The 26,267-nt window shown below is 25.5% G+C and overlaps 1 protein-coding gene across 1 annotated transcript in view; it reads right to left on the reverse strand.

The window, feature by feature from the left end:
- The window catches only part of retn (retained), a 104,729-nt gene extending 78,735 nt beyond the window's left edge, over positions 1 to 25,994 (reverse strand). The window contains exon 1 of the mRNA XM_065513357.1: positions 25,165 to 25,994. Coding sequence (XP_065369429.1) covers positions 25,165 to 25,239 — 75 coding nt within the window. The 5' untranslated portion in view covers positions 25,240 to 25,994. The remainder of the gene's footprint in view (positions 1 to 25,164) is intronic.
- Between the last annotated feature and the right edge of the window lie 273 nt (positions 25,995 to 26,267).

Genomic DNA, 26,267 nt, shown 5'->3' on the forward strand with positions numbered 1-26,267 from the left:
GTTTTGTCATAATACATACTTTAAAAAACTATTTTAAAATCTGACTTTTAATTATTTCAAAATGTTAACAAAAGAAGAACCTATAAAAATATATTTAACATTTTCGATAATTTTTTCTTTTTGCAATTATCTGCTGCAAATTGAAAATTTTGACTTTTTTGGAATTTGATCCTCAATTTTACCTAATTATTAGGAAATGTGTACGCATTGTGAAAAGAAAGGTCTTCTTAATTGTCAGAGCATCCAACTGACACGCCCAAACGATTTTTGAGTTTTTCAACAAAAAATGTACCCAATATTTTTTTATTTAGGATTTTATAAAGATTTTATATAATATTTGGTTTAACGTTAGAAAAAAAAATTGAGCTTTTTGTTCTGTTGCATTTTTTCCGCATACATTATTACACCATTTCTGATTTGTAAGAGAAACACATCTTGGTGCTTCTCTTATGTCTGCTCATTCTTATGAGTATTGTATAATTACTAAAGAGAGTGTAAGAAAGTAAGTGGATTATACAAGTTATTGCATATATCCCAAAACAGAAAAAGCTCCGTTTTTAAATGGATATTGCATATTTGATATAATACAGGGATTTTACCAAAAGAACCTTCTTCCATTGGATTAGTTTATTGGAAAGTTAGAGACGGGATTGATAGTAGTTTATGAAGAATAATGGGTATAGGGAAATAATGGGTCTATTAATGATGGCAACAGAACTAAAGTTCCATTTCCAAAATGGTATTACAGATGGCAACTGGCAGCTATCATTTCCTGTTGCTAAATTAGCAACCAGATATTTGTAGTTGCCCTCTGGCAACGCAATTGAAGTTCGGTTGCAATCCTCAATCGACAGATAAGAAAAAATAGTTTCCTAATTCACTATATACCTATTATTAAACCACTTAATTCTTATCATTCAGGCCTTGACTCCTTGTAGCTTGCTTCTCCAGGATAGATCAGTAGTTATAATTATTATCCTATTACAGTGACTGAACTATCAATAGTTCAATAGGAGCATGGTAAACATTTTATGACACAATTTATTGTTTATATGAGTAGGTGAAATGCAAAACTCGCTCGTTACATATAAACCGAATTTTGGGAAAACACGAAAAACATGTAGCGGCTGATTATATGGACCAAATTAGTCGAATGTTTTAAATTCTTAGATGTTACTCCATTCTTGATTAAAACTCTACAATTGAAAAAATTAAATAAACTGCATCATTGAGAAGGACTGCCAGAATCAATAGTTGTCTCAATTTTTTTGAATTTTTGTAACGAACGAGTTTTGCATATCACCTACTCATATACAGTAGCGAGCATAAAAAATGCAACGCCATGCAATGTGATTTTCAACAGCACTGATTTTGCTCAAAAAGATATCCAATTGTCCACATCTGCTGTTTTTATATTCTTATTGATCATTGGCAATTATTGTATAACATTTTGTCCAATATTTTTTTACGTTAGGATAATTATAAAATTTTTAGTAAAAACAGTGGTAAAATTTTGTAATTTTTATAATGTTAAAAAAATAATTATAAAAAATTGCTAAAAACAGCAAAAATCAACTATTGTTTGAATATTTAAATTGAAAATCGTTTATTTTTGGATCCATAATTGATATTGCTCTTAAATCTTTTGTATGTTATTCGTAATTTAGTTGTCGAAAATAAAAAAAATTCGAGTACATTCGGACTCGGAAAAGTATAAGAGATAGCCGAGCGCTTTTCAAAACTATAAAAATCTTTTAAATCGGATAGGAAACAAAAAAATTGCACGTGTTTAAAAATTGTACATATCGAAGGTACCCTACTTAGAGCACCCATAGCGCCGCCCATGGATCATTTGTATGGCCCATTTTAATAAATTAAACTCGAATACTCCTTATCTACGCCCGCGTCAAATTTTATACCGATCGGACCAGCAGTTTAGAAATGCCAGATTTATTTCCAAAAAAATTTGATTCTGCCCCACTGTGACCTGTTAAAAAAAGTTAAACTGTTGACTACTTGTAAACTTATCCTATGGATACCATTTTTGTATAAGAAATATATTTTGGCGGTTTACTTTTGACTAATAGTACAATTATAGATGATATTTATTTACTAGACAACACTGGTAAACAAACAGATTTGCAAGTATGCATTACATGGCGTAAAAATAGTTATTGCTTTAAAAACCATCTACATAATTCCTACAAAACGATACAACATTTTTATTCGAATAGAAGTACAATGCAATCGTACATATTTACATAGTACATATTTAGATACATAAATACATATGAATGAGTATATGAAAAGAGATTCATGTGTGAGAATGTATGTATGCCTTTATCGGTTTGTATTTATCGGTTCCATACGGTATTTAAAACAAGACGTGAAATGAAAAATAAAAACTAAATGCGCGAAAATAAAACCAGTTTTTAAAATAACCCTTGTTTTAGACCGCCACCATGATCATCCTTTATAAAACAAACGTTGCCAAATAAAACCTTAGAGTCGATATAATCTATAAGATACATATGTACATATTCACATATAAACATACACTCGTCGCTACGATGCCTCCATACGAGTGAGGTTTAGTACTCATCGTTACACTCGTTTATTTGACTGTACGATGGTACAGGAATATCAAAGTACTTAATTACTCGAATGATGTGCAATATTCATGTATTATATCTACGTACGTACATATGCATGTATGATGTATCTATGTATCTACATATGTAGGTAACAATTAAACGTATTTAACTATGTTAATCGTCTCATTGTAGATACTTAAACATACCTTCCTTCATACATTTATAATTTAAGTTGTTATTTTCGCTCTATGTTACGGTTTTAATTGCAACACATTTAACACAAAACTATAGATACATACTTATTTGTACAAGCACATGTACATACATTAGAGCGATTCACTTCGTATTGAGAGGAAAAAATATCAACAAAAAAACATTTAATTTTTTTTTTTTAAATATTTGTATTTTCTCCCAAAACAACACATATAATATGCGGTCTTATATGAAAGGACTCTTGCGTCTGGAAGACGTCCAAGCTTGCCCTTAATATAGAGATGTTATATAATTTTTCAATGATTTTTTATTAAAACGTTTATTATTTTGAAAGTGAAAATTTAATTGATTTGAGAAATACTTAGTTTGTTAATAAAAAAATCCTTGAATTATGTAACATCTCTATATTAAGGCAAGCTTGGATATGAATAATATAGCGTTGTATGCGGCTGGAAGAGCCCTTTCAAATGATACCCCATATTATATGTAAAAACTATGTAAAAAAAAAATACAAATTAAATTTTAAAAATTAAATATATATGAAAAATGTTTACTCAAAAAAGCTGAGTTTTAAAGGCGCATAACTTTAAAATACGAGCTAACTTTTTAAAACTCTTTGGGGGTTTTGGTCTACTGATGTTCTACTATCACTTCCCGTTGCTCTCATTCGGGAAAGATTTAATGACCCGAAATTTGATGCACAGTGTAATAAGCTTACAAAATGAAAACAAAACATATTTTAACCCATTTTGCCTAAATGTACTTTGAAGTACACTATCATCTTTGTAATAATATATTTTTTACCTATTGGCAAACTCGCATACCCAGTATAACGGTGAATTATTTCCTGTTCTCATTGTGGTGTTTATTTATGTCGTAAGGATAAAAAATACTGTTTCGTAAAATACCATAAAGTAAACTTGTAATAGAAAATGTTATAAAAGTTACAAAACAAATCGATAATACAATTTTGTTTATATTTTTGCTAATGCTGACCCAACGGTACCAGGTCCCTTTCGGATCCTTACAGGTTCTTTTCGGTTTCTTGCAGGTCCTCCACAAAGTTAAAATTTTGTAAATATCTTTCTGAAGTCCTTATTTTCAATATTTCATAAAAAAATAATACTTTTTCAACGATTTATAGACTTGGTCCACAAGGGGTTAATATAGAAAGGCCCTAACTCGAGTTTTTTTTTTGTAAGTCTAGATTTTCGTTTATTTCGATAAATGGTCCTCTCATATATCATATTTAGTCAAAAAAATCTCGACATACAAAAACACGAGTTAGGGCCTTTCCATATTAAGGTAACGATATATAAGTATTAGGGTATCCAAATTATTCGATTTATCTTTTGTTCGAATAAAACTAATATTTCGAATAAGAGATTTCAACTTGTTAATTTAAATTTGTATAAATAATGTAAAATATTAAGTATTTTCTTCGTCAAGTCGTTCGTAACATTCACCATCACTTTCAATAATACTTTCTTCTGAGTTAACATTTTTATTAGAATTATTTATTATTACAAAAAAGTTATCACAAACGGTATTTTTAATAAAATCGCAACAATGCCTTGAGGCACCCTTCACCTTTTTGCAACTGGTTCCTAAACTTAATTTGCAAATTGGTTTCTGATTAATGTTCTGAGTTTATTGGGTCATAATTACCCTAGCTAATTCCCCGGACTTTATCAATCCCGGGAAACGGTAAAAAAAATTTATTAAATTTTTTAAGACTACAATAAATTAATCCAAAAACCAGTAAATAATTTAAAATTATAAATAGGTCAAAATTCTAGTTTTATTACAAGCTTTAAGAATTCCGACGAGAAGTTAAATCTGGAAAAAAATGCGTAATTAGTTTCGAAAGATAACTTTTTCAAATCAAAATCTCTGTAACCAAATTTACACCAATAGTATTGTAATTATTTTCCCTAAATATGAATATCCTTACAAGTTTTAATGTTAAGCATCTTAATAATTCCTTTAAAAACTAAAGATTTCAATATGTATTAAGTCGTCCTACTAGAAAAGTTTATTTTCCTGTTTTAGATAAACATTTTTCTGGCTTTGGAAACAGGGAAAATGGTTTTGATTGTGATAACCGAATTAAATGATAACAAAATGACTGAACAATTTTAGTTAATTAATTCTTCTGTGTCAACTGATTTTCTGTTGCTAGCTAGTAGGGTTCCTAATATCCCGGTTTCCTTTCCCGGTAGGAAATTAAAAAAATCATTTCATTCCCGGGAATTTTTTAATGCTAAATTAAACCAAAACCCAATAAATTTCGTCCGAATAAATTGCCCTACAATTTTACCAACGCTTTAAAAAATGACTATATTTGATTGTGAAATGTTGGGCCAACCTTTTTAAGGGTTTCTAATTTAATAGTGGCATTTCATCGGTAGCTTCAATCGGCATAAACTCAATAAATTCTTTGATTAATTAAAAAACTTAAGAATTTCGATTATGTTAAACTGTAAAACATTCGTAGTTAGTTTCGAAATTGAAATTTTTCAAATCAGATTGTAGATAAACAAATTTAAACCACTATTATTGTTATTATTTTCTCTAAATATGAATATCCTTAAAAGTTATAATGTTGTGGGTAGTAGGCACCTTAAGGACATAACATTTCAATTTGATTCATTTTTTTCTACTATGGCTTGATTTGTGTGAAAAAAAATTCGGTAATTTCCACGGCAATGCTTCTTTGCCAACTGACTATCTGTTGCTAGAACCAAACAAATCTATGGATATAATATTATAATTCAATTAGCAACAAATGTGACCATTTCAACAAATCTGAATACTGTAATTTTAAGAAGAAAACATATAAAGAAATTAAATACTAGATATCTCTAGATTAAATGAAATCATTCGTCTTCGGATACATGTATGATGTTGCCATAATGATTCGATCGATTGTTATAATTGCCTTGTTGATATTTAAATATTCGTATTTTATGAAGGTGACTTCGGATTTTATAGATTTAAGATGTATTTGAAATTTAATAATGTCTACTTTAGACTACATACATAATTAAAAAAAGTATTTTTTTGCATGCATGATGCAATTACTGTTAACTTAAATTTTAAATTATTTTCAAATAATTTTAAAAACACTGTGAAATATTGTCTGGGCTGAGAAAAGATATAAAAGAAAAATTAAAATTTAAACCAGTATAATTGACATTAATTTTTCTAAATATGAATATCCATAGATATTTTAATGTTAAGCATTTTAAAACATTCTTGAAGAACTGATAATTTCAATTTGTATTAAGTCGACCAACTAGAAAGTAAATTTTCTAGTTTTAAATAAATATTATTCTTTTCCTATTTTAATTAGTTATTCTCTTATGTGGGCTTTCAAGGTCCTTATTGTATTTAAATGTAAACAAAAGAAATTATTTAATTTTTCATCTGACGTTGCACTGTTTATTTTTCAGCATCTTCAGGGATAGTTTTTATTGAATCTGGCAACGATATGTAGACAACACAAAAAAGTAATAATTACAACCATTTGAAATAGTCTTAATTCTATGATTTTACTTAAACGAATAAATGCAAAAATAATCAAAATTAAATATCACAGTACAATCTTACAAATAATATCACAGATGAAATCAAATTACTACACTTAAAATTACAATATTGCAATTGTGTAGTTAGCATTTTTCTGTTTGATAACCGAATTTATTAATAAATGTGCGAATTTCATATGTTGTAAATTATGTGTGAACTTCAGATAAAAGTTTTATTAATAATAGTTGATAGATAGTTTTAACAAATTCAATTAATCTGTTAGATTGAATAAATCGGGAAAATTTAAGTCACCTTAAGATGCACTAATAAATTTTTATTTAGACTTGCAAAAAAGTTCTCTAGAGCAATCTATTATCATCCTAAACTACTTATATTTGCAGTTTTCTAAAATTCAGAATTTTTACTATATGGCGAGAGAAACAACGCGAAGCTGACATAGGAGTCGATATATATTCCCATATTTAGAGGAGCAGTCACAAACATTTTGATCAGATACGAATCTGAAATGATATTAGAGTTGTAGGTGTTTAAAGGCTTTTTAAATTCGGCCTGCTGTTTGGCATAAAGCCCATACATCGTTAATAAAACCTGGAACGCTGCTTGCCTTTACAACTATAAATGAAAACCCAGACGGTTGCAATTAACATTTTGCAAAAAAACTGAATAAACAAAAAATGGTCTTCTGTTATTTTCGAAAGTAAGTATATGTATAATGTTAAGGGAGTCTTCAAAAGGTAAAATCATAAATCATTTTTTGCATTTTCTTAAATTAGTCACTAAAACTTAATAATTTTGAGCATATTCTGAAAAGTATATTTATATATATTTGTCTCCAAAAAATTTCGAGATTTGCGTTTGGAAGGAAACTGAAAACCTAAGTTATAGAATTTTCGGGTTTTTTCTCGTATTCAGCACACCATTTGAGTGGTTAAAGTATTTAAGACAGCATTTGTTAAGGTTCATCGCCACACATTTGAATATTGGTACGAACTTGTTTTGGGTCACAGACCCTCATTTGGGAACAGTCAGTACTTAGTACTTGTACATTTCTATACAAAAATATATTAGCAAATAGATTTTTTGCAGCCTATTTTTATTGCGTAAAAATGTTTAATTATGAAAACCAATTTTATGTTTTATTCAGTTATTAAATTACTTCACACATATTTACATACATTCATACATATACATATATGTATTTATGTTGCAAGAATACCCGTTTACTTACGTAGGGCATAAAGTTGCACATATGCATGTATGAGCAACTTTGAATTTACCATCATAATACATATTATATGCGTTTATTAGCCACGCCCCTATATGCATATAAATGCATATTCATACACATACATACATACATACATAAATAAATATACATTTGTATCTGTGGTTGTTGGTTGGTGGTACTCGTATAAAAAAAATAAAAACAAGACATCCATATTTATATAAACATGTGTGTGCATGACTGCATGTTTATTTTATTAGCATTTTGATAATTACTTTTTTTAATGATTTCATTTTAGTAGTTGATTTTTCTTGAACGTCTGTTTTTCTTTTCTCCTTAGTTATTTATTTTCGTCTCCTTCTTCTTCATATTCATATTCATGTTTTACTTTGCACCGTTGCCGTTTAATTAGCATTTTTATTCGTTCACTTATTTTACGAATATGCAGTGAATGTGTGCATGTATTTCATGAATATTTGTATGTACATATGTATGTACAATGAACATACAGTCATATGAAATTTTTTCTTTTATTAAATAATATTGTATAAAAATATTTTGCGAAATGTCTATAGCTGTCTTCAAAATAATAGCAGTGCTGAAATAATTTGCATTCATACGCAATTTATTTCAAGTCGAAGTCAGATGTGCTGAATTTTACAACATATTTCAGCTCATTTTGATAGGTGCTCTGCAGCACCATATGTACATTTCGCGAAGTTTTGTTCAGCCCCAACTTGTACCGTCAGCTTGAAGATTGGTTTTTAAATGAAGAGAATATCTACCGTTATTGTTTTGTTTAGAGCTTTTATAAAAAATGAGAAATCAAAATATAATTAATATTAATATGAAAATAGAAAATGATTTCTCAATATAAATTTGGATTTTCTTAATTACAACTTGTAGTTTAAAAAAATCAGGTAAAAAGTTAACAAATGATAAAAAAACAGCTTAATAATACTGTACAACACAAAAAAAATTATAAGGTCCGACCAATAAATTTTGATAGAGGAGACAAAAAAAAAGATACGTGTATCGGCGTTTTTAAAGTTTACATCTGAATTTCATTTGATGTAACTCTGGCACATTCTTATTGTTAATCGACATAAGAAACCATGCGATCCTTACATTTTAGATTAGTGATCAGCGTTGCCACTCATAAAATATTTTTCCTACCAAATTTCTAATTAAAAACTACCAAAGCCTACCAAAACCTACCAAATTTAAAATATTTGAGAAATGCTATATGAATTCGTTTCAAAATTAATAGTTAACTTAAAATTATATTATTGCTGCTATAAAATTATCCAGAGGAAGAATGATATTGAAGCAGAGTTTAACACATATTATTAGAAAATAAAAGTTTTGAGAGCCCTTTGGCATTTTTTGAACTCAACACTACTAAATAAATACACATTTACCTGACTAAACTAAATATTTTAGAAAATGCTATCTTCATATTTTGCAAATATGTAGTTTTATTATTTTGGCTTAACATAAGTAGTTTTTTCGTTATTATTTTAATTATTTTGTTCTTAAAAATACTTATGTATTCAGAAATATCGTAGCCTACCAAAATACGACAAATATAGGAACAAACCAACCAAACTACCAAAAGTCAATTTGTTAACTTCAAACTACCAATTTTGGTCCAATTGGACCAAAGCGGCAACGCTGTTAGTGATAGTGAGTTAAAAAATTTTGCTCTAACTTGCAACTTTTTTTTTGCACTAATTTGAGTGCAACAACAAATTTTGCACTAAATTTTAATTTCAAAATAAATTAACTTTAGTTTTCGATAATGTTTCGTACACATGTTTTCCATGGCCATACAAAATTTCATTCGAAATTCGCTTTAGTTTGGTTTCATAAAGGTTCAAAGTTCATATTTTTTAATTGATGCGTGCAAAATACCTAAAGTAAAACTGTAAATAACTTTTCAAGTGTTAGTCAGATTTTATCATTTTTGATCTCACAATAAAGCAAATGATTTTTTCAAGAAATCCATAGTCCTTAGTCAAAGTCTATCTTAAAAAATCCATCTTCCATTTGTCAAATATTTTACTTCAATATGAGCCATTGCACGATTAATAATTAATATGTATGTATATAAGATTCAGAATGGGAGAAAATTCTCGAGATAATTTATATATATATTATATTATATTATATTATATTATATTATATTATATTATATTATATTATATTATATTATATTATATTATATTATATTATATTATATTATATTATATTATATTATATTATATTATATTATATTATATTATATTATATTATATTATATTATATTATATTATATTATATTATATTATATTATATTATATTATATTATATTATATTATATTATATTATATTATATTATATTATATTATATTATATTATATTATATTATATTATATTATATTATATTATATTATATTATATTATATTATATTATATTATATTATATTATATTATATTATATTATATTATATTATATTATATTATATTATATTATATTATATTATATTATATTATATTATATTATATTATATTATATTATATTATATTATATTATATTATATTATATTATATTATATTATATTATATTATATTATATTATATTATATTATATTATATTATATTATATTATATTATATTATATTATATTATATTATATTATATTATATTATATTATATTATATTATATTATATTATATTATATTATATTATATTATATTATATTATATTATATTATATTATATTATATTATATTATATTATATTATATTATATTATATTATATTATATTATATTATATTATATTATATTATATTATATTATATTATATTATATTATATTATATTATATTATATTATATTATATTATATTATATTATATTATATTATATTATATTATATTATATTATATTATATTATATTATATTATATTATATTATATTATATTATATTATATTATATTATATTATATTATATTATATTATATTATATTATATTATATTATATTATATTATATTATATTATATTATATTATATTATATTATATTATATTATATTATATTATATTATATTATATTATATTATATTATATTATATTATATTATATTATATTATATTATATTATATTATATTATATTATATTATATTATATTATATTATATTATATTATATTATATTATATTATATTATATTATATTATATTATATTATATTATATTATATTATATTATATTATATTATATTATATTATATTATATTATATTATATTATATTATATTATATTATATTATATTATATTATATTATATTATATTATATTATATTATATTATATTATATTATATTATATTATATTATATTATATTATATTATATTATATTATATTATATTATATTATATTATATTATATTATATTATATTATATTATATTATATTATATTATATTATATTATATTATATTATATTATATTATATTATATTATATTATATTATATTATATTATATTATATTATATTATATTATATTATATTATATTATATTATATTATATTATATTATATTATATTATATTATATTATATTATATTATATTATATTATATTATATTATATTATATTATATTATATTATATTATATTATATTATATTATATTATATTATATTATATTATATTATATTATATTATATTATATTATATTATATTATATTATATTATATTATATTATATTATATTATATTATATTATATTATATTATATTATATTATATTATATTATATTATATTATATTATATTATATTATATTATATTATATTATATTATATTATATTATATTATATTATATTATATTATATTATATTATATTATATTATATTATATTATATTATATTATATTATATTATATTATATTATATTATATTATATTATATTATATTATATTATATTATATTATATTATATTATATTATATTATATTATATTATATTATATTATATTATATTATATTATATTATATTATATTATATTATATTATATTATATTATATTATATTATATTATATTATATTATATTATATTATATTATATTATATTATATTATATTATATTATATTATATTATATTATATTATATTATATTATATTATATTATATTATATTATATTATATTATATTATATTATATTATATTATATTATATTATATTATATTATATTATATTATATTATATTATATTATATTATATTATATTATATTATATTATATTATATTATATTATATTATATTATATTATATTATATTATATTATATTATATTATATTATATTATATTATATTATATTATATTATATTATATTATATTATATTATATTATATTATATTATATTATATTATATTATATTATATTATATTATATTATATTATATTATATTATATTATATTATATTATATACTAATTGTCCAGTTTTTATAAACTTAGTCTTATATTAATCCTTGAAACCCAGTATGCAAAATGATTCGAAGTTATATCGAAAATGAATAATTTTTTCGTAAAATTTTATCGATATAGACTTCGATATAATGTCGAGAATATGTTTTCCTAAGTAGTGTGCAGAGCGATAATGCGTCGAAAATCGTTTATTATTCTGATTCTAATTTTTTATCGATATAAAATGATTCGATTTCGATTAAATATATGAACAATTTTGTGTACTTTATACTCTCAGTTTATATATCGTCACCTTAATAAAACAATAGTGTATACTTTTTTGCATTTCGAAATAACTTAGTTTAAAATTTTTGTGTTAGTAGACATCTGGGACAACAGTAATATTTCAATTGATCTTTTGACCCATTTTGTGGAAGTAGAATTTCACCAAATTTTGACCACATTTAGAATCAGTTATGTAGATTGTTATTATGCAATAAAAATAATAATGGTGTATATGCTTATACACTATTGTTTTATTGAGGAGACGATATATTAAGTTTCTATAAGAAATCAATTTAAAAAAGTATACGTTATTATATTTATAACGACTTATTAAAATTTAAATATATTCAATAATTTATTTTATTAAATTTAATTACAATTACCATATATTAAACTTCTTGGAAACAGTAAATACATGATTAATAGCCTGTGTGATCCTTAATTTGACAAGAAAAGGATTATTACCGAGCGGTTTACTGTTTCCAACAAAATCTCCTGTGTTCTGTATATTCACAAGGATTGGCCAAAGTTGACGTTTTAAGTTTTTAAAATTCAAAGAAATTCAGGCCGTATTGCATATAGTCTCCACCCCCATGCTCAATTTTGGTATCCGTGTTGGTGTGTTTCTTAAAGTGCGAATGAAATTTTGAGCAAATCATTTGCTGCAGCATATGTTATTCCATGTTCAAAGGACCATAGAGCAATTTCTTCTTGAAATGATGCATACCTTTATTTATTCCATACCTTTAATATTATCCAATAATGTTGCGTAATTATTCGCGTTAAACTTTATTTATTTTTTTTTATTTAGGATTATGTTACTGATAGGATAAGAAATAAAATTTTATTTTCTCACAAATTGACAAAAGAATAATATGAATTTGTCAATTTGTGAAAAAATAAAATTTTACATTCAAAAAAATGGGTATCGAAAATTATTCTCCTTTTCCATAAAATGTTACAATAATATTCTAAAAAATGTAGATTGGATAGAGCATCATATACTACGTTTATACGCACGGCTTATTTGCAAATAAAAATATTTCAATTAGAAAAAAATGCCGCATAAACAGCGAATTCATTTTTTATTTGCGAATAGCTATAACTCACGAAAACAATTCCTGATTAACGACACTATTTGCAAATAAGATTTTAAGCATTGCCATATGTTTTAACGCTTTTAGTTTATTAAGACGTTTTTTAAATATTTTATTGCGTTTTTGAATTAATTGGATTGCAAGACGGACAAGAATTTTTGATTCTATAATTTTTACATTTAAAAAAATAAAAAATGTATCATATTTTATTCAATAAAAGAGCTACCAAATAATTACATTTTACCATCCGGCATCTCATAAAAACAAAAATTTTCCGTAACTAATGTGACATATAAACAGTGAGTTAGTTAATTGCAAATAATTTTTATTTGCGAATAGGCTACGTATAAACGTAGTAATAATAAATTCATATTTTTTAATAAATTCATTTTTATCAGAAAAAGTATATTTGGTGTGGTTAGGGTCCTTTGAGGAAGGAATTAATGTCCTTAATTATCGAATTGTGTTTTCATAAAGAAAAATAATTTTCTAAATCAGTAAAGAAATTTACAGAATCAGATAAAATTTTTTTCGAATTTTGTAAATTTAAACAACAAATTTCGGAAAAATTTAATTAAAAGCAAAAAATATTTTTTTATTTCTTAATTTATTTTTTATTGTACAATATTTGAAATTTGATAGAATCCAAACCATTGCAAATTTTAAATTTTATTACCACAGAAGTGGTAAGTTACGATAACTTTTAAATTTTGTTTCCTCCCTTATAAATCCGTGTCTGGCAAGTTTATGTTGATGATATTTTGCTGATATATAATAATAATCTTGTAGTAAGGAGAAGAAATAACACCTTCTCTATCTCCAAAGTAAAATTAAGCTTTATAAATTTAAAAAGTTGCATTTGTGCACTCATCACAAAAGTATGTATGTGTTTACATTTATACAAAATATTTACAACATTCAACCATAAATAAGTACTTGCAGTCAAAAAAACAAAACAAACAATAATAAAAAAAACAGAAATCAAAAAGCCAAAATAAAAATTGAAAGAAAAAACCCCATTTAAAATATACAGTCACAAACTCTTACATACACACATAAATATGTATCTAAAATGTAGATAGGTTTTTTTTGTTTAAATCTCATGCGAGATTTTGAAGATTTAATGTGGGAACCATTTACACTGACGCCCAGCACGTGTTAATGTTGCTGTTAAACGAAACAAAATTATTGTTTTATGTTGTTGCTGTTTGTTTGTTTCCCATTCAGTCGACTCTCGCAACTCTCTCAAAAAATTACAATGGCTTTTCTTCCTGGTCAACAAATGATTTAAATGTTCTAATGGAAATTCTTTTCACAACAAAAAGATTTTAACAAATTTAAGAATGTGAAATCTTTTGTTTTACGATTTAAAGATTTATTAGTATGAAGAAATGAAAACAATATGAATTTGAACATAAAAAAATTATGTTTTACGATTTAAAGATTTATTAGTATGAAGAAATGAAAACAATATGAATTTGAACATAAAAAAATTAAATAGTGATCTTAAAGAACCGATTACAATCCTAATCATATTAATGATTGATACCGCACTCACATTGTTTGAGAACCAGGAGTTTTGTAATAAATTATTTGACTATATGTTCACCACACACACACACACAACACATTCGAATAAATTACATTTAAATTGATTTAAATCAAATTCAGGTCACATAAACACATCACATCTATCTACTCATTCATATACAAATACATAAAATGTTATGACTACAAGCTACTAGTAGATTAAAACGATAAATTATGCCAAACGACGCTAATTCTTTATATTTTGCAGTTTATTTCATTAGTTTTGTTTATTTTATAATTTCTTAGAAATTAAAGAAATATCAACCATAAAAATTTATGCGTTTTTAAGTGCCAGTATTTTTTGTTTAGAACTAAATGAATATTTTGCCAAAAATACATTTTTTTCTATTTTATTTTTATTATTATTATTGTGGTGGTTTTATATAAAAATTCAAAATATTTTATAATTAACACACAATTTTAATTATCATTGTGAGTGTGTCTACTCGAATACTTTGCACATGTACTCTGGGTGTTAATGTTAATGTTAGTACACTGCCCAGACCAGCCCGTATAATAGAGTGAAATTCAAAAGTTCCCACAAATTTAAAAAGATTTATAATCAATCGATTTTCGTTTCAAATCTTTCACATGTGGGAGAGATGCTTAATTACTACACCATGGTATATTTACTACTTATACACACATATATATCGAAACGGAAATACATAAATCGTATTTCTTAATTGGAATGTATTTAATGTCAGCAAAGGAATAAATAAACAATCTATAATTTTTATATTCGATCAACTCTTTATTATCAGGCCTGTCAATTAAGTTTCAGCTTCTTTAGATTTCGTTGAATTTTGTTTTGTTTTAAGTCTAAAATGGTTTTCGGAAGTAGGCCTTAAATGGGAGCTATGATCAATTATGATCTGAATACATATATGTGGATCGGTTCCCTTAAAATTTGCTAGAACGAATTAAGAAACTTTAAGTGTTTTTAGATGTGAGCGTTATATGGGAGATATTACGAATTATGGTCCGATCGTCATAGGTCAATTAGGTGACATGACTTCTGGGTATATGAAACTCTTTTGTGTTGAATTTTATTTGAATATCAACATTTTTAAGAGATTTATGCTTGCTAAAAGCGGATGTGGGCCTTCGTGCAGAAACACCATCCTACGAAACGTAACATCACTTTTCATAAGTTTATAGGAGAAGCAAAAAACGATATAAAATGAAAACTACTTGTGATATTGAAACAAAATTTTCAAATCTGAATTACAATGACACTAGAAATATATTTTATAAAAAAAATAATTTTTTCAAAGCATACTTTAAGATATGTGGGTTATGTGTTTTTGAATTGTTGTTTTCTGAAACAAAAAAACGTATCATCAATATAAATTTTTATGAAAAAATAAAAACTTAAATAAAAATATTTTTTCTATTTTAAATAAAAGCAGTTTATATATACATATGTACATTTTTAAGTTTTTATGTTTTTTATTTTAATTACTAACAACTACTTTTGTAAAGTAAAAAAAGGTACTTCATTAAATTTTCATAAAGACTGAAAAAAATATTCAGTTTCAAAAAATTTATTCAAAAAAAATTAGGATACTACCTAAAATAAGGTAAAAACGATTTATTAATTAATTACTCAAAGCGTATACGTTATTTTCTTTAAGAAAATCATGTACTTGATGATAATTTAGTTTCAATTTTGGTTATAACTTGGTTATTTTTGATACACACAAAAAACAATTTCCTAAACCGTTTCAATTCAAATATTTGTCACATATTGAACTGGTTTCAATTATTTCATAATTAAATCAAGTAGTCATTTGCTCAAAAACAAAATTTCTTGATATTTTCTATTGAATTTTGAGTTTTGAATTTGATTATTTTGACAATTGAATATACAATTTTCGTTATTGGTTGAATTTCAAATACAAAAATTATTGAATTGATAATTTTCGTAATTGAAAACACATTTTTGTTATTTTTGGTGTTTCAATTACGAAAATTATCTATTCAATAATTGATATTAATTCTAACAGCGTCTATAATAAACTAAACTGACTGCAATCGCTGCCACTATTTATATACAGCGCCATCTTCCAGTATCTTCATGAATAATCTGAACGGACAAAACTAGAATGTTCTATTTTTAGAGCTAATGTTACCATACTTACAAACAATGCCAATAACTGTGTTTATAAACATGATGAATGTTGCAAGCAGTTGTAACAGACAGTTAAATTCAAATTGCAATTTCGTAGTGGGCCTTATATCGGTGCTATGATGTATTATGGTCCGATCCGTACAAAGTTTTTAAATATATTTTTTTTTGGATATTTATATAAATCAGAAATTTATAACCGATAAACTCCTATTTCGGGAAGACATTTGTACGGTGGCAATGTGAAATAATAGATCAACTTTCAATAGGTTTCGTTATTCGGCTGAAAAAAACATGTACTAAAATTTATCAAATTATATTCAAATCGACTCAGAAAGTGATTGTGAATTGACTAATATTTATGGCTTTTACAAATACTAGAACACACTTAAAAAAGATTCGTTGGAATAATAAAATAAAATATATATTTGGTCAATTCACAAGGTCATAATGTCCTAATATTTCACAATGGTTTGAAAATATTGTTATTGCCTTCCAAGCTAAAAATGTCCTAAAATAATAGCAAAAAACCTGCACCGAACGCCTAAGAGTCGGTTAAGCCGAGGCGCCGATTCGTGAAATATTAGGGCATTATGATAATATTATTGTCCAATTGTAATAATTGCGTTTGCTTATACCAGGGAAAGTTTTATAGCAATTCGAGGTCAAATGAGATTGTTCTGAATTGTTGCGGATCCAATACCCATTCCTTGAAACGGTTCTGTTGACAGTTCTTTAATCAATTAAATACATTGAAATTGTCACCATCGCGATGTAACAAGTTCTAAACAATCATCTGCAAATTGTATCTTATCGACAATGTCAGAAGTGATTATTTATGTAAAATTCATCATGTGATGGTATGAAAGACTCCTCCACATTTCAGTGTTTTGACACCTGTTTTGTTTTTTAATAAGCGCTTAATTTTGAGTTTATAAATATTTAACTATTTTAGAAAATCTGTTGCGAAATGTCATGAAGTTTTTTGAGAAAACATCGATTAAAGAAAGTAGACATACAGTGATATCTCAATTAGCAAAATAAAAGAATTATACGTTTTCAATTAAAAGTTAAAGTAGTCCTTAGCTAGATAATTCCAATGCATACAACGCTGAAATGATGTTCAGAAATTTCCTGAGTCCCTCGGCATTAACTGTTAAATGAGAAATTTTTTAATTTATTTATTTTCAATTAAACAAAAATTTAATAACAATAGAAAAAAACAACATCAACAAGTTCTGAAATAATAAAAATAAACATTAAGCAACAGTACACGCGTCGGCATTGTAAAATGTAATGATTACTCATCAATTAAATCATACAAACTTAAATTGTTTTAACAAAAAAAGTGGAAAAAACAATATTTAACAGAAAAAGCTATTAAATTTTTATAAGACTTAATAAACAATGACAGCGCAGAGAGAGGTTTGGTTTATTAGGAAACAAAAATCAATTCCCATTTAATATTCATTTAAGTTGCTAACAAATAATTCAAATATTTGAACAATTAATTTACGTGTGAACACCATCAACTATAAAAACACAACGAAACGAAACAAAAATTATGATTAAAATAAAAATTAAATACATATATTTACTCTTAATAGTAATAAAAAAAATACCTAAAAATATAAAACAAAAAAATACCTAAAAATATAAAACAAAACCGTCGAAACCAGTTAATAGAAATAAATTTTAAACATTTTCAATTAATGCTGGCTCAACAACAACATCAGAACAAACAGCTGGTTGTTTAGTTCAGATTGTTGCTAAAGATCAATGAATGAATGAATGAATGAATGAATGGATGAATAGATGGTGTGGGACCCCTTAAAAATATTCACACATTGACATGATTATACACTAAGAAGTATAAAGACTACGTCAGTGGCGTCACAGTCATATCGTCTTCATCAAAAATCAATACAAGTCATTCACATCATATGTAACAATTCGAAACCGAAATGTACATTAATACATCAATGTATCGTTTGCTACAATTCTAATATCAATTTGTATACTATGTATATCATAAAAAATCCACTATTTTACCGTGGATCTTTAAACTTTGTCTAAATTTGCGAATAAAATCGCGAGTTTTTCAAACTATGAAAATTTAAGAATATATGAACAAAATATGAAGACCTAAAGAACATTTCTGGGCGATGTACAGAGGGATTGGATTCATACATTTTTGTGCAAAAAATATAAGGAGTGGTTGTAGAGCATAGAAGTTTGGCACCGAGATTTATATGGACTAAATTAAGAAAAATATTAAATTTTATCATAATCGTCCAGCCCCATAATTAGAAAAACTCAACCATAGATAATGTAATTTGTCCGTTGAAGTGAGTGAACATACCTACATTCTTATACTTGTACATATTTATACAATTTCATGTGTGTGTTTGTAAGTTTAGATGTTTTTGTTACTTTGTGTTAAAACCGTCACTATTTTATAGATTTATTTGTTTGTTTGTTTGTTTATCTTCTCTTAATAAATATGTATCTATCTACAATACATTATGTATGTGGAATTTATAAGGTGGAACGTTGAGGGGCAGAAGTAGAAGTATAAAAAGAGTTTATTTACCATGATCATTTTCATAGAAATCATATTTTGTTTACTAATTTAGTTAAGTGATAATTTTAATATTTAGTTTTTTTTTCTTAAATTTCCTAACAATACACTTTTATTGTTAATTGTATGGGAATTTTTAAATCGATTTTGATTTATGAACAATTGTTGTTTACTCAACGTATTAGATACGAAATTTAAATTGCTGTGAACCACTTGTTATTTAAATACATTTGTATATGTAAAGACATGTATTTATGTATGGATTTGTGTTTGTAGATATAGATTGAAATATTTAATCGACCTGACTACCTACTTAATTGTGTCTCTCTAATTATTTTCTAATCACTAATGAGTAGAGCTCTAAAAAAGCAAAAACAGCACTATAAAATAAAAAATATGACCAAAAAATATACGAGGGTCGCTCAAGTCCGTGACTTTTTTAATTTCCCACCTCTTAACTGAAAACGCAATACTGCTCCTGTCAACAGGCATCTATCACTTGACTCCTGTCAAAATTTTAACAAGCTGCGTAAATTGAGGAGAAAATTTAAAAAAGTGTATTTGGCGTGCTCATTCTTTTTTTCTGAAAAACCATCACTCAAACCATGGCCAATCTTGATAAATGCTGTTGGAACTCTGCACCATAAATTTCAATAGCAAACAAGTGGTTTACTGAATTTCGTTGTGGCTGTACAAGCACGGAAGAAGCCGAACGTCCGCGAGGCTCAGTTGAGGTCTCTACACCCGAAACAATTGAAATAATTCAAGATATGGACGATCGGGTATGAGAAAGCTTTTCAGAAGCTGAGTGCCGCTCACAATCTACCACAAACGCAATCGGGTGACAACATCGCAGTAGTGTTTGGCGTTGTTCAACTCCAATGGACGAGTTTTTGCTCCGTTTTGTAACCGTGGACGAAACGTGGATGCACCACAGCACATCAGAAACAAAACAGTGTGTTTATTGGTCCTAAAGAAGGACAAGGTCAGTTTGTTAGCCAATTAAGTATGGCGACCATTATTTGGGATGCACGTGGTATAATCCACATGGACTACCTTCAAAAAGGTAAAACAAGCAATAGGAATAAAATGTCAACTTATTAGGTCGATTTAATAAAAAAAATCTTTTCTAGCAGGACAATGCAAGGGTGCACACTAGGGTGGAGCGATTTTTATTTTTTTCTTAATCGCTTTGGAATACCCGTTAACTATAAATATATTTTTTAACTGAAATATGAATTTAGTTTTTCAAGTAAAAATGTGATTTTTTTTAATTATTGGATATAATTATATTGCCCTAACAATACATAAAAATATTTATATTCAACATAAACTAAAGTTTATAAAGTATAAGGTTGTTTAATGACCATATGAAAAATAGGCAATTTTTTGATTTTCAATTGTGTTGGGGCACGTCAAATCATCAAAATAGGTAAGTAATCTTTCATACGTTTAACTTACTCATTAAAAGGCAACTTTATATCGCTATTCCATTGAAAACAAACAAAAAATTTCATACATTATCGCTCCACCTTAGTGCACACATGTGCAGTTTCCATGGAAAAAATCCAAATTGCTCCCTCATCCGCCTTAGCAGCGTTGCCACTCATAAAATATTTTTCCTACCAAATTTCTAATTAAAACTACCAAAGCCTACCAAAACCTACCAAATTTAAAATATTTGAGAAATGCTATATGAATTCGTTTCAAAATTAATAGTTAAAATTATATTATTGCTGCTATAAAATTATCCAGAGGAAGAATGATATTGAAGCAGAGTTTAACACATATTATTAGAAAATAAAAGTTTTGAGAGCCCTTAGGCATTTTTTGAACTCAACACTACTAAATAAATACACATTTACCTGACTAAACTAAATATTTTAGAAAATGCTATCTTCATATTTTGCAAATATGTAGTTTTATTATTTTGGCTTAACATAAGTAGTTTTTTCGTTATTATTTTAATTATTTTGTTCTTAAAAATACTTCTGTATTCAGAAATATCGTAGCCTACCAAAATACCATAAATATCGGAACAAACCAACCAAACTACCAAAAGTCAATTTGTTAACTTCAAACTACCAATTTTGGTCCAATTGGACCAAAGCGGCAACGCTGCGCCTTAGTCTCCGGATTTAGCACGGAATGACGGAATGACGCAATGACTTCTAAACCTGAAGAAATGGCTCTGCGCAAAGAAATTTGACTCTAATGACGAAATCATGTCACAATCATATACCTATTGTCATGATCTCGACAAATATTTTTTTGAAGGTATAAAAAAAATTGAAGAAAAATAAAATGATGTTTTATCAAAAAACCTGTGTTTCATTTAAAAAATTCAGAGACTTATTCACCTTCGTATACGCCAGAGCTTCAAATTAATTAATTCAATTTGAGCTTAATTGACTAAAATCTTAATTCGGAATTAAAAAGTTCATTCCCAAAATTTAATAGAATTCATTAATGGTCGAATTGGTTCATAATGGAATTCATTCAACCTTTAAATTATGAAATTTTTATTAATTCAAATCTAATACAAGTTGTATAATAATATTTTGTAATCATTCAACATATTTTGTTAAGCTATTTTGTAATTGAAGTAAAGAAAACTTGAATGATTCCATAAGGAATTAATTCTATAAATGAAAGAGTTCAATACCTTTGGACTACTAAGTAATTAATTCGTGCTATATGAATTAATTCTTTCGAAACTTTGATGTACACTAAGATCTGCGTTGTTATTTTGTATCAGAAAATGCGACATAAACTGAAAGGACGTAATTCGAATTACTCATTTCATATATTTATGTATTTAAACAGTTTTCTTATTAGTTAGTTCTATAACAAATATTTTATCAAAAAGTTTGTAAATTTAAAGAAAGTTTGTAAATTTAAAGAAAAAAGCCATAAGGATGCATTTTATTTTCCATTTATTCCAATCAGTGCTTTCAATTAATTATTCATATAAATAGGTAAAAATTATTTTGTTACAAGTTTTTGGAAACAGAAAAAATAATTCCATATGATCTTGATCATAGCATCTTCGAAAATTCCAGTTTTTTCGACTAAACTGCAAGATACTATGTATGCGGATTTCGGGCTAATTTAGAATACAACTGCATAAATTAGATACTTTATTTTTTCCTTTTATAAAATCCATAATAAAATGTTTTAAAGCATTTCAATTAAGTGATACTTCTTGGTACCGTGAAATAGCTCCCAAATGAAATAACTCCCAATGAAATAATTCCCAATGAAATAATTCCCATGAAAAATGAAATAATTCCCAAACTTGAAAAATGAAATAACTACCAAAGGGTAAAATTAAATTACTCCCAATAATCGGCGGTTTCATAATTTTTAAAATATTAGTGCCAAAAAAGCAAAATAACTCCCAATGAAATAAATCCCAATATAAATGAAATAATTCCCAATCCGAAGCAATTTATTTATGTAATCTAAAAAAAGGAACTACAAAAGTGAAATTATTCTTCGCTTACCAAACATTTTTTGCATTGCGGGCCTATAGCGTAGCGCAAAGTTTTTCTCCTCTGGGTGTATTAAAAACTGGCTTCGGTCAGATAAGTATTATGCATTGTAGTGCGCTAAGATTTTCTCCTCCTTCGCTCAGAAAAGATTTCTTTCATTGCAGAAAGGTTTTATAATATTTCAGAAATCCGATTTTCATTTCGCACCAGATTAAGAAATCGTTGCAACCTAACAAAGGCCGACGATGTAAAAAGAATCTTTTCTGAGCGAAGCCTGTTTTTGATACACCCCAGAGGAGAAAACCTTTGCGACCGACCAAAGGCCGGCAATGCAAAATACTATTCTGAGCGAAGCCAGTTTTTGATACAACCCAGAGGAGAAAACCTTAGCGACACGCTAAGTTATTTCACGGTACCCTACTTCTTTACTTAAAAGAAAATTAATTTTTTTTTTGTAAATATTAACGTGTAACGTGTATGTAAATATTAACGTGTAACGTATTCATTTTGGACAATTTTTCAATTTGACTAAAAACGGTTTTGTATCCTTTAGACTCGATGGAATCAGAAAATATTAGATTGTTCCTTTCGTAATACCGAAAAATTCGTATTATTAAACAACATATTTTTTTTATTAAATCAAAACTTTTCTATTGTATTAACATGTCACAAGTATAAAATTTTCATAAAAGCCATTTTTTAATTTGGAAATTTTTTTATGATTTTCAACAATTTGTTATGATTAAAAATTCCTTATTAATTTTCAATATAGCAAACATAAATAGCAAAACATAAAAATGTCCTCATGTTAAGTTTGCGCGAATCAGCTGTTTTCTGTTTAATTTAATATATCTATCTATATATATAAAAATAAAAAGGTCCATGTATATAATCGCATCACGTGAGAACGGCTGGAGCGATTTGTCCGATTTTTTTTCGATTCGAAATTTTCAGGAGATAGTTTGTAAAGAAATAAAATTAAAAAATTCCTTGTAAAACTCGGAAATTTTAAGTTTTTAATATATTGCCTCCTTTTCACTTCTCATTTTTCTTAATAAGATACATTTTTTGTAGAAACTTGAAGAGCTATCAACACTGCCTACTTTTCACTACTCAATTTAAATATCTATAGATGAAATACAAATCATTAGTAAATAGCTACCGAGCGAAGCTATTAAGAAATAAAAATCAATTGAATATAAATGTTGTATGATTGTGTGATTTCGTAACAGAACGAAATAGCAGATTTTAAATTTATAAAATCTACAAAAACTTTTGTTGAATTTATTTTTCTTTGACATTTTTTTAAAAAAGTGGTTTCATAAAACACGTCGCTTAAACAGGAAACATTTAAATGAGTTCCATCGTTTGTTCCATAGAATTTGTTTTCATTAAAAAATTTATGATTTTAAATTTATGAAATGTTGAAAAACTTTTTTTAAAGCATTATTTCTATTTGACATTTTTATCAAATACAAATTGACTGTTTAACATTGCACAATATACAATTGGGAAACTTAAGCGTTTAAATGAATACCCTTAAACATTTTTTTATTTCAAAATAATAATAAGAAACGCTTATATTTCTATATCGTCCCCTCAATAAAACAACAGTGTATTGATTGCATAATAAGAATCTACATAACTGGTTCTATATGAGGTCAAAATTTGGTGAAAATCTACTTCCACAAAGTGGGTCAAAAGATCAATTGAAATATTACTTTTGTTCCAGATGTCTACTAACTAACACAAAAATTTGTCACTCAATTATTTCGAAATGGCAAAAAAATTATACACTATTTTTTTTTTTTATTAAGGGGACGATATACTATTTGAAATTTTATAAATTTATCTCATAATAACAATATATTAAGTTATGTTTAATGAAATAAAATTACGACGGTAAAAACGAACAAAATATATGTAGTATTTTTATAGCTGCTAAATAGTTTATATCAAATGCACAATCTTACCATATCATCCCCTAGCTCCGAATCACGTTCATTTATATTTGAACGCCCGGTGCAGTCCATGGTATTTAGTTGCATTAGGTGCAAAATTTTGCTAGATTTATTTTAAAACTTTTGTAAAAATAAACAAACTCGTTAAATAACTTATTAAAGCACTGATTCCGCCTAATTTTTACACTGTCAACAACCACAGAATCAATACAATTTGGATTGACCGTAACTAATATCGTAAATGTAAAGCAGCAGTCAGTGGTACTGGAAAGGGGGAGAGAGCGAGAGGTCAGTTGTGTTGGATCAGCAGCCACTTTATATGAACAGCAAGTAGAATAAACCGTTACACATTTTAATAATATTTGTTTTTTTTAAAGAATGACACGTTAAAAACAAATTAAATAAGATCCAAATTGTTTTTTGTTTGTTTATTTTTCTGGTTCTTTTATTGGTTTCTCTTTTCGTATATTTTTTTTAAATACCGTCGGAATAATGTATTATTTAGATAAATTATTATTCAGAAAATAGACAATAATATTTTGTGCTTAATTTAAATAAATACGATTTTGTTGTTGTTTATAATACTCGTACTTGATTACACTGAATTTGTTTATAAATATGTGAACATATGTAAATATTTGTTTAATTGTTAGTTATGTAGGTATGTATGAATATTTTGCACTTTCACTGGTATGTGGTATTTTTACACTTTTTCATAATTTTTAATTAATTATTTATCGGTTTTCAATTAAATTTATAGCATTATTTTATTTAGGTAGTTATAATTTATTTGATATTAATAAACACTTTTTATCATTGATTCCGCACAAAACGACGTCGTTGCATGGACGACGACGATCACAAACCGAATGAGAAATAGAAGCAGACTGCAAATGAAACTACAAAAAAAAACAAAAACAATTGGTTGGAATGAGAAGGGGAAACAAGAATTTAATTCGATTCAAATTGGAATCAAATAGAGAAATGAAACACACACATCCATTCATTTTCACTCTTCTTATTCTCCTTCTAATCGGATTGGTGTTAGTGAGCGGTACTATAGTTTTGTTTTCTTCTGTTTTTTTTGGTGGATGACGATTGAATTAGCGCACAAA

This window comes from Calliphora vicina, chromosome 5 (assembly GCF_958450345.1).
Source record: "Calliphora vicina chromosome 5, idCalVici1.1, whole genome shotgun sequence".
Classification (NCBI taxonomy): domain Eukaryota; kingdom Metazoa; phylum Arthropoda; class Insecta; order Diptera; family Calliphoridae; genus Calliphora; species Calliphora vicina.